Genomic DNA, 11,999 nt, shown 5'->3' on the forward strand with positions numbered 1-11,999 from the left:
CAATATAAATGTTTCCGTAAGGAAAAAAAATATCGAACCTGTCCAAATTAGGTAGAGCATAAAAATAAAGAACACGCGGTTAAGAAATTACTTGTAAATCCTTTAGGCACGCGTACACGTGGCAAAATGTATTGTTATTGCTAATCGGCGTTAACAATGGCCGTTATGCATTACTTAAATTAGACATTGACGATTAAAATATATGTTTTTTAAAAACAAAACTTAATAACAAGTATTAAAACGTCGTCGGTATTATGGATGTGTTAAAATACATTTGACATTTAGAGTTTTTTTTTAATTATCCAAGACGAATATCAAAATGTGGCATTATTTTAAAAAAGGAACTGCTACTAAAGTCTAATTAAAAAATAATATGGTAGAAAGCATCCTTTACCTACATTTTTTTTCGTTCCCTGCAGCAATTTATTAAGGCCTTGACATTTAATAACACAAAAAGTACCTACTTTAAAATAGGAAAATGGACTGAACATAAACTGCACACCTTTATATATCAGCATATAAGTATGCAATACTTAATATTTTTAAGAAAATATTTTAATACGACTATATCATAAAGGATGTTTTTTTATTTATTTAAAATCAACGTGCGTGAATGCACATATTTACACATGTTGGAAGTATGATGTCACAGTGAGCCCCACATCAAAATTCATCGAATAGTCTCCGGCTCTATAAAAACACAGAAAAACTGACATAATATGTAAAGCAGGTCGGCTCAACATTCCTAAATATTTTCCTAGTAATCTGATCGGCTAACTGGTAAATAGTAAAAATTTATAGAGCTAATAGCTGTCGACCGCGACTCCGTCCACACGGAATTAAAAAAAAATAATTAGTAGCCTATGTGTTCGTTCAGGCTATGTTCTATACGTATGCCAAATTTCATCAAAATCCGAGGAGCCGTTCCTGTGATACTTTCAAACAAACATCCATCCATCTAATCTTTCGCATTTATAATATTAGTAAGAAGTATGATAGTAAGATTGACTGAATTATATTACAGGTACGAATGATTTTTTATTATTGCAAGTTGAAAACAGTACGATTTGATCGATAAAACATTATTACGAAGAAATATAAAATTGCGTGAATTTGAATAACGGATCTTAAGTCGAATGTTTTCTTATTGAAGTACGCGTGTTGGACGTGCATATATTTAATACCTACAGTAAATTTACAGCTAAATGTTTTATACATTCTTTAGCTTCGACATTTTCTCCCCGTGTATTGTAAATCTTGCAACGCATGCAATACTTGATTTATGTTTTGTTTTGTAGTTTTTATTTGGTACTCATACAAATAGAAGGACTTTATTAGTAACGTTTGATAGAATGGCTCCATATTAAATGACAACTCGAGTATTAGTCGTTTGCAGAATGTTTAGAACAAAGGTTATGTTAAAGGACTTAATTTAAAATAGTTTCACTTTAAAAAACATTATGCTCTTCAAATAAGAATGTTCGCGTCAAAGACCTCGACGTGTTAAAAAGTACAGACTGCGATAATATTATTTTTTGATTTGATACAAATGATTGATAGGTTACGGGATCGTGCACATTATAAATTAAAACTTACGTATATGTACACAGGCTACATTCAGTATGATATCTTTATACAGTAAAGTCTTTTTATTCGCCGTCCGGTTAAAAAAATGACTAATTCCTGTATTCACGACAAAACATTCATGGTTTCCCACAGAATATATTTTAAATTTGAGTGTCTTTTATCATCGCTTCGGCATTCGTTATAGTAGAAATATTTTCTTGCACGCGTTTAAGCGACTTTTACAAAAGCGCAAGATTGAACGAATGAATTAAAAACATACCTATTGCCAATTTATAAATATTGCAGCTGTGTCTATTAATTGTAGCCTTTTGTTATTTGCTATTTATTTAGCACAACAAAGCCTGAAGAACATTGAGTACCTAAGACCTTATATATTATTGTTCAAAAAAACTCTGAGTATATTTACTACCATAAATTAATTCTCTTTTAAAAACTTGGAATTTAACCCCACAGTTTCATATCAATTACTATCCTATATACGCAGTCTCCGCAATCAAGGTACATTATCTAACATAAAACCCGCGAATAGTGAGATTTAACTGTAAAACTAGGAAATATAGCAACATACCAATGAGAGATGAGAGTGGTGGTGTGGCCGCCTGCGCTGCGCGGTGTGCTGATTGCTGATACAGTCGGCAAACTCCGCCGGCTGCTCCAGCGTCACCACACTCGTCGGATTCGACGGCCGCTGGTTCAGTGCCGTCATCATTTCCAAATCCTCCAGCTTCTCCTTTGAATCTTTGCTCTTTGTTATAGCTGTAATACAAAATTTAATCTATAATTCTAGTAAATTAACGCTGAGACACACAAGATGTTTAAAATGAAGACACTCGAAAAATACATCTAGTGTTTTGTATTACTAGCTGTCGCCCGCGACTCCGTCCGCATGGGATTAAAAAACATAATTAGTAGCCTGTAAAATCTGCCTGTAAAATCTGTAAAACCTACCCGTACTGGAGATACCATCTAACAAACATCCATTCATTCACATTCATAATATAACTTAGATTTTTTATTGAGTTTTGTTTAGATCCAGTCATATATAACAGTTAAATTGAAAATACTTGTATATGATTATCCCAACAATGTATCTGTGTCATTAAAATAAATACATTCCTCTGTATATAATACTATATTCATTGTCAACAGAGATAGTGCTGTAATATAAGTAATAGCCAAGAAGCCAGTAGTAAGCTTCTAGATAAGATACAATCTTCCAATGTTAAGATTTAAGTCATTAAAAGACGATAATAAAAATTATTTACTTTGGGACCTAATAAAGAGACGATGGCAAATTACTTTAAATAAGTATTCACAAATTTAAAGCTCTATAAACAATGATTTCCTTGGATTTTGCCACTTTAGTAATTTAGTACTGAAGTTGCAAAACTACCGTGGTATTTTGAATATGTTTATGTAAGCAAGTTTGCTTTTGGAATATTCAAAATTGCTTTGTTAATCAGTTGATTACAAAATCTGTCTTAATCAAAGTACACAAAAATGTCAAAGACTAGGGTTTCTCCAATATGGACTTTATTGCCAATAAGTAGTTAATATAAACATTAACTACTTTAACCACAAACAAATAATATCCCAGCATATTTTCCTTGATTCATCTAGTAAACTCTTAACCAAATTTTTTACAAAAGTAGAAAAAAATGTTAGGTAACTCAATAATATAGTAAATAAATTAATACACTTTGATTATATTATTGTACCTGTAATAAAATTGTAAATTAACACATTTAACACCATCAAATTACTTAAGTACATGAATAAAGTAATGGCATTGAAAGTGTTTATAATTTACACCTATTTTTATAAAAAAAAGTATTGTTCAGTGTTAAAACCAGTAAATAAAAATATAATATAACTGCAGGCATGTTAAAAACCTTGACTATCGCATATTAAAGATCTTTTATGCAAAAAAGAGGTAAGTAATTATGAAACAAAACCTTTATTTACTAGCAAAAGGTAAACTAGCATGTGGACACATAATATTGACAGGAGACGCAAAGAAAAGGGATATTTCCTCTTCCTATGCTCCCTTTCCCATTACTTCTTTATAAGAAAAGGAAGGGAAGGAGATGAAACATGCAAACAACCAGATGAGTTGAAGCCTAGGCTCCATGTTAGTTGTTAAAAAAGTATTTTAATTTAATATGATACAGAATTACAATAGAACATTTACACATAATTAGACTTTATTTTTTTATGATTCAGTATAAATAGTTATTCTATTATGATCTTAAAATAAGGAAAACTACTTATTTTTTTTTAAGGTAATAAATTAAAAGTAGTAAAAACTATGCTCCTATGGTCGATGATATTCTTAAAATGTTAATCAATTTTTTGGTTTCTGAATTAATATTATTTTTCTTTATACCTATTTAAAGACAGACTAAAAATACTGTACTAAACATTTATTCTTAAAAATAAATAAAGCTGGACAACTATTAACTTTAAATTGAAAAGAGTAAAACTGAGATCAGCTTTTTCACAAAAGAAACAGCAATAATATGAAGAAACAGCACTAAAAACTAAAAACAAAAGATGAGATAATTCACACTCTCATTTTTTTCAGTAATTAGTTGAACCTGGATAAACAAGAAATCTCTATTACCATGAGTCATTGTTTGATCCCAAAGGCCGACCTCTAAAAGCTTGTCAAAATGTAATAGCATTTGAGGTAAACTGATATATAAGCTGATAGCATTTGAGGTGTTGAAAATTGTTAATTAATTTGTGCGTGTGTGTGTGGTTTTTTTTTATTCGAAGTAATAAAGTAATGAAAAGCAATTTATGCATCAAAGCATTCATTAAGAATGTGGTATTCCAAAGGTTAAATACAGATTTTGCAAATTGAACATTTTGTCATTGTACTCCACTTAGTCAACATTTTTGGTAATTCTTGTTTATTACTCAAATTAATTATCGATGTAAAGAGGGATATCTTGACATGCTCTATTTAAAACTTTAATATAAAATATATACATAGAAAATTTTAATTATAATACTTCTCTTAGATAAATAAAAAAAGACATGAATTTCTAGTCAGTTAATGACTTGTACCAGAATTTTAAAAAATTAAATTCAAACAAGGCAAACATTAATAATAATCTGATATTATATGATACATGAAGATATAAATATTAAAATTCACATCACTTTTTAGACTTCAATTATTATATGCAAATTAGATTACACTATTATTACACTACAATAGATTTTAAAAGCATTTAAATTTAAGTAAAAATTCCACTTACTTATCATCATATTTGTTGAATTGATGCCCAAGTAATCCAAAAATTTATCAGTTCCAAACACAAAAACAGCTCCAAATAAAAATCCTGCCGCAACTGGCACAAATGCATACTGCCCTTCTTCTCCATATGTTCCAGAGGTTTTACACATTTCTATAGCAGGCTCTAGTAGAGACCAATACGATGCTGCAGTCATAACCCCCGCAGCAAATCCAAGAGATACATCAAGTAACTTCCTCTGTAATATAACGCCACTATGAGTTCGTGTTTACGAAGCACACTTATGTGAACGATAAACATTCAATACATACATGTTTTCCTCTGATAAAAAATACACAACCGGCGCCTACAGCTGTAAGACCCCACGTGAAGAGGGTCCCTAAAAGGGCTTGAGTCACTGCGCCGTAGCCAGGTATCATTTTTAAAATGATTAAGTACTTGTTCCTTTTTAAGTACTATTTACTAATAACATTTCAAGTAATGTTTTTAAAATAAGAGCAAGTTATCTTACACCATCTTTATATAGCTACACAACACTCCACATGTTTACGTACGACTGCTGATGAGTGGAATTTGCATAGTAGTGACGTTCATTACGCTTAACGTCAGAGAATCGATGTAAGCTTTATCGATGAAAAGCGTTAATGTTTACACCAGTTATCATTGACCTCTTCAAGACTCCTTTTTATATTCGAATTAGGTCTAGGTCTAGGTCTTTTCTCTATCACACTTTTTTAGATTTTTTTTCCCAAAATTTGTAATAGTCCAATTACTACATTTTGCAAGATACTTTATTTTATACAACAGTGGTGGACGTCAGTACAACAACATCTGTTGCATGAATTGATCGGCTTGCCCAGTGCAATACCATGACCACACAGAAGACAGGCGTAAAGTGGAAGCAAATTAGCGTTCCATGTAGTGGCGGGGGGCTAAATTCTAGTCTCCTTTCTTACGAAATGGTTTCGATAGAGGACTATGCGTCCCACATAGGTGGAGAAGGACGGATGTGGCACAACACTATACAACATTTATTTATTGTGTATAGATAGTTTCTTTACATAAATAAAATGTTTTTGACTAAATTGTTTAACTGGTATATAATATTCGCCACGTTAACATATATATTTACCAATAATCGTATGTATATATGTTGAAGAGAATTATTTCCATGATAATTTACAACTAGCAACACAATATACATTGGCAATTTTCTTTGACAATTTGACATTGACGTTTTGGATTGATTTCTACTTCTAACAAATTCGAGTTTTGAGTTTGAATTTGAATTGGTTTTGGAGGTAAAAGTATTTTGTAATTTCTTTTAGATCTCAAGAAATGTATGAATTATAAAATCATTGCCTCATTAATATGACCATCAATTTTAAAATTGTTAATTTGAAACCATCTTTAATATTTTTTTTTGTTGTCACTTGATTTGAAATTGCTTTGTAGCAAAGGAGCGTTATGATAAAAAGTATTCATCCTGATTAAAGATCAATCCGATTTAAAGTTTTAGATAAAAATCAATTTGTAATGCATAGCCAACATAATATAACTTTAGAAGAAGATAGCGGTAAGGATAACTGATTTGTACTAAAAAATCAATTCTGATGATACAAATGATTCCAAAAGACTAAGAAGTAAATGCACAATAATTGAACAGCAAGGTAAAGTAATTAGTTTACTTCAAAGTCTGATTCATGACATGTTTGATACATTTTCATCCGTAATATCATTTTTAAAATCTTAAACCGTGGATTTGCAATGGTATAAATAACCGTGGTTTTTTGAGTCCAAAATCTTAAATCAAAAATCTCAACAAAAAACTTATATTCACCCCTCTCATTACCATTGACAAAATAGAAGTAATATAATGTTTTAAACGGAAATTTTGGTCTCAGAAACCCATGGGAAATGATTTAACATCATTATTCTTTTTCCATAAAGAGCCACACTATCAGCCATCATATTGGAAATCACTCCATTTTTATGCATATTTCTCAAATAATCCATACATTCATTTATTGCTCTTTCTCTACTTAGCCATCCACATTCAATCTTATTACTTTCTTGTTTATGTGTCCATTTTATCTCATGACATGTTACTGATCATACTGGAGGCTGGTTTGCAACCTTTTGCTATAAAAAACAAAACATGGGTGGTGCCATGAAGGGTTAGGGGAGGGGAGGTGCGGCTAGCTCTTTTAGATTGAAGCACTAGATTAAGGTTTAATTAATTATATTTAGGATCTAGATAAATAACTCAAAAATAAAAACTAATTTTAATTTTTTCATAAAAAAATGGATCTCATGTTGATAAGCATTTCCTTTGGAATAAAAAAATATAACTACCCTTAGGCCAAGTCTAGATCACGCGACGCCCTTTTATCAATGTAGTTGAGGTGTTATGGGACATGTTAAATAAAAATGTGAACGCACGGTAACATTTATAACTGTATAACAAAAACTACCTACGTAAATCGTTAATCAAATATAATAACTACATTCGTCATTCCGTCATTTTTAGTTGCACGTAATATTCTTTAGTATTAAAAATACTAACACACGCTCATACTGAATAGAGGGAAATGATAACTCGGCTACTGACTTAATTCTCACGTATTTAATTACTCCTTAACGTGTTTTAATTGGGCCATAAAGACTGTATTTGTTAAATTTAGTTTTTAACGAGTGGGATAGGGACTACGTGACTGATATCTTTTAAGTGATTACACAGTTTGTGTAAAGACTTAAAGAAGCCTACTCACATGCCCTCTTATTACTTTGTATACCTAATAAAACGGCATCTATAGATATATAAAGAAGATAATTTCTTTACGTTGTAATTAAGACACCGACATCTTTTTTAATTATTTCATAAACGCGCTTTTTTGGTACCAAATATGCTTAACCCATAACTATAAAGCAGCACCATTTTGTTATTCATATCAATGTAATTCGATCCAAGCATAAACCGTAACATTTTACTGTAAAAATATTGTACAAAAACGTACAATATTTTGTTTTTCTCTCTATGTTTCAAAGAGATTCTACTTCTTAATACTAATTGGTTGATTCGTTTTAAAATTCTTGATCCGACGAATCAGAATCCAAGATTTACAAGTGGTATTATTTGATTTATTAAATTTGGTTTATAACTTGGACACTGATAACAATGTGCAATTGCATAACAAGTTCGTAGACAATAAGTACTTTAAATGTTTATTTACTTAAAATCACGTTTTAGTCTCTTTTGTTCATTAGACAAAAACAAGGTCTAATCCTTTTGAAGTTATGGTACGAGACATAGTTCCACCTAATAAACATAGTGAATAGCGAACAATATAACTACTACTACGCGTTGAGTACTTAGGCAGTAGTTTTTTGAGTTGATTGAGACTAGATATAAATTTCTAGTTTTTCCGACTATTTTGTTCATGTGTCCTTCTAATAACAAATTTGCAAATCAACATTGTATATTATTTCACTACTTCACGCTAATGCTGCGTTTTATCTTACCACAGATATAGAGTCGAACTGTTTTAAATCTTTAGTAGTAGATTTATTTATATTTGCTTTATTCTTTGGCTTCTTAGGAATCTTAGGAAAGAACCAATATTTTTTGGCGGGTATCTATGTGGGTTAATCAACATTACTTATGTTGTAATTAACACTTTTTAAATTGTTAACGTTCCATTTTTAAATTGCTAACAATAGACATTAAAATATTTTTTACCGATATAACAGGTATCATCAAGAAATTTGACAGTATCATTAGCCAGTATTGCGAGACTCATTCTTCATTGTTGCTTTACCTCCTTAACAGTACTACAATAAATAAGTACGACACACAACCGTTACTTTCGTTTCTATCGCAACATATTGAATACCGTAATGTTTTTTATTATGTAGAGAATAGATCAACAGTTAATACCGAGTTGATAATCTAATGTACAGTCAGCGTCATATAGATCGTAACAGACAAGATATGCAAATATATAGGTACACCAAAAGTAATCAATTATATCGGTACAACAAAAGTCCTCAAATTAATAGATTCATTCACCTTGCTTAAATACATCGGTACATACACAGCGTCAAATATATGAGTACATGCAAGGTGCCCATAAATATCGTAGCAGCCACAGCGTCATAAGTAACGAAGCAGTCAAGGTGTGCAAAAATATCGTAACATTTGACAAAATTGAACTCTATCTCTATATACTTGTAGTACAATTTGGAATAAACTACTTCTGTTAAATTCATTGGACACTTTGCATCAAACCACTGAAGTAAGGGATAATTTTTTTAGGATGAAAATCTTAACTTTAACTTTCGATTCGATTAAGTTAAAAACATATACATTTTCACGCCTGTTACATATAGGGGTAGGCAGAGAGTATGAACTTTTATTTGGCTTAGCCAAACGAATCTTCGCGATAAGTTCTTCTTCTTCTTCTTCTTCTTCTTCTTCTTCTTCTTCTTCTTCCTCTTCTTCCTCTTCTTCCTCTTCTTCCTCTTCTTCCTCTTCTTCCTCTTCTTCCTCTTCTTCCTCTTCTTCCTCTTCTTCTTCTTCTTCTTCTTCTTCTTCTTCTTCTTCTTCTTCTTCTTCTTCTTCTTCTTCTTCTTCTTCTAGGTAGAAGTCGCTGCGCTATATTTGGCTCGTTCACGTACCGACACGACTTGCCACCTCAAAGGTCTCACATCGACTGACATAGTGATTGTCATTCGACGCTTTATATACTTTTTTGGAAGGGTAAGACATAATAATTTAAACAATACTTTCGTCCATCAATTACTGAAATGACATTTTTTTAAACACACTAGTCGTCACTTACCTTTTTTTCCCAATACAATTTATTTGCGTAACCACGGTTTTATCCTCGTCGCCAATGTATTTTGAATTCTGAATTTGTTTTCAATAAACTACTTCTGTTAAATTCATTTGGCAGTTTGCATCAAACCATTTTTCTATAATTGTTCGTCGCGGATGACAGATATTACGTAGATAAATTCAACATCAAATTTTATTTTTTGGGCTCGTGGCCTTACCGTTCGCCACCGTTTGTACGTAAGGTCGGCGGTTCAAATCCCAAGCCACTATTTTTTTTTAATATTTAAGCTTTTTAAATTTTATATCGATATTATCGCACATGTATAATAATTAAACTCTATCGCCGTAGTTATTAGGTACTTTTTGATATTGCCTTGGCCTAATGAGTTTGACCGTTAAAGTACTTTTCTATTTCAAACAAAAATGAAGGAGATAAAGCGATGCTATTGGCATGTAATTTTGTTTATTACTCATATTTGTTAAACTTGTACCGGTAACAATATCACGTTACCTTTTACTGATACTGATACTGATTCTTAAAACCCGCAAAGACAATCCACGCTCCGCCCACTCACTTCACCCCCGATCGTCTGACCTAATTGATGTTAACTTTATTTAAATTTATTTCTACCCGACAGCGAAAATTATAAAAAAAATTGTCGAGCAAAATTTTACATTACCAAATTTTTACTGTTACGATCTTTTTGCGCATCTTGACTGCTTCGTTACTTATGACGCTGTGGCTGCTACGATATTTATGGGCACCTTGCATGTACTCATATATTTGACGCTATGTATGTACCGATGTATTTGAGCAGGGTGAATGTATCTATCAATTTGAGGACTTTTGTTGTACCGATATAATTGATTACTTTTGGTGTACCTATATATTTGCATATCTTGTCTGTTACGATCTATATGACGCTGACTGTACCAAAGAGCAGATTTAAGGTTCCTGGCATAATGACGTCTTGGACAAAACAAGCCAACTCTAATGGTGAAGAGTGTTGGATCGAGACATAAATTATTTAGAGTTGTTATAGAACTCGATAAGTAATTGGTGCAAGAAGATATTTGAAGCCAGTACTTATCGACAAACCTGTTTACACGTCTAAATCAAATCAAATAGTTTGAAAAAAAAACCTTGAAAATCTTAACAGCGGAGACGTTGATAATGACACATCGTTGGAAATTCTAATGCAAGGTTAGAAATGATTACCCTAATTAGATAACTATGGAAACTATGAACGTGATACAACTAAGAAACGGATTTCGAACAGAAAAACGAAGAATGGTATGAAATAAAACCATTGGATTCAGAAGACAAAGGAACCATCTTATCCTATGGATATTTGGGGGAAAAAATGACAAAGTCATGACAGATTTACAGTGGGAACATGTCCACAGGAAGAACCAAAAAGACAAATCAGCTTTCAATTATCTCACAGTATCGTGTTGAAAACCAATCATTCGCACGATAATATTATGCGGAGTAAACAACTTTAATAAAGTTTTCCTTATCTCCCAATTAATACCAACAAACCTCCGTTTAAAAATCTCAATGTTAAGCGTTTATCTAGATTATAGTGTTAATTACTGCAGCAAGGAATTTATTACACCAATACTTTACCAAGATTAATTGTGTAACAATTAGTAATAATTTATTGGCAAACAATAAGTGCCTAATAAAAGGAAACACCTACAGTGCTCTTTAGTTGCACAAACTAAAGTGAACTCTAGGCGTATCAGTAGCGTTGAACGTGTTAAGTCAACTAAAAATAAATTTGTTACATATAAATATATTTTTTTAGTTGAAAATGACTATATTACTATTCCAGAAATTACTCGCCAGTCCAGTCGGGATGACTGGTTCAAGATGGACTTATCCTGAGTAGATTAGTGAAAATATTCAAGAATGGATCCATGAATGTGGAATAGCAAAGAGTGTAGTGCCAGTACCACATCAAAGGGTAAATAAACCGCTGGGTTAGGGTGTAAGTTGTGGCGTTGGTGGCCTCAACATATACTTTCGTAAACCAAGAAGCGCATAAGTAATATAGGGACCATTGATATGTCATTACGTACCGTATGATATGTGTACGGCCCAATTAATGTACTTCAGCAGTCACATCGATAAGTAATTTGCAGCGCTGTATCATTTACTCGCTCTGACCGCAAATGTAAACATTTAGGTCGAACTTTTTGGAACAGTGCATCGCGTCACGGCCCCGGAATAAATAACCTAGTTGAGTTAATTTAAAAGTAAAGAAATTCCTTTTATTATTTAAACAAAATGCTTCCACTATTGAATT

The 11,999-nt window shown here is 31.8% G+C and overlaps 1 protein-coding gene and 1 long non-coding RNA gene across 2 annotated transcripts in view; one reads left to right on the forward strand and one right to left on the reverse strand.

Moving 5' to 3' along the window:
- Zip48C (Zinc/iron regulated transporter-related protein 48C) overlaps positions 1-5,431 on the reverse strand; it is a 39,373-nt gene extending 33,942 nt beyond the window's left edge. Inside the window, exons 1-3 of the mRNA XM_013317077.1 lie at positions 5,162-5,431; positions 4,854-5,088; positions 2,156-2,343 (exon numbers count right to left, since the gene is read on the reverse strand). Coding sequence (XP_013172531.1) covers positions 2,156-2,343; positions 4,854-5,088; positions 5,162-5,269 — 531 coding nt within the window. The 5' untranslated portion in view covers positions 5,270-5,431. The remainder of the gene's footprint in view (positions 1-2,155; positions 2,344-4,853; positions 5,089-5,161) is intronic.
- A 663-nt stretch (positions 5,432-6,094) lies between these two features.
- Positions 6,095-11,977, forward strand: LOC106121534 (uncharacterized). Its single transcript, XR_001228060.1, has 3 exons — positions 6,095-6,151; positions 6,364-6,520; positions 11,526-11,977. It is a non-coding gene; the product is annotated as an uncharacterized LOC106121534 (long non-coding RNA).
- The last annotated feature ends 22 nt before the right edge of the window (positions 11,978-11,999 follow it).

This window comes from Papilio xuthus, unplaced genomic scaffold, assembly GCF_000836235.2.
Source record: "Papilio xuthus unplaced genomic scaffold, Pxut_1.1 DF826945.1, whole genome shotgun sequence".
Taxonomy (NCBI): domain Eukaryota; kingdom Metazoa; phylum Arthropoda; class Insecta; order Lepidoptera; family Papilionidae; genus Papilio; species Papilio xuthus.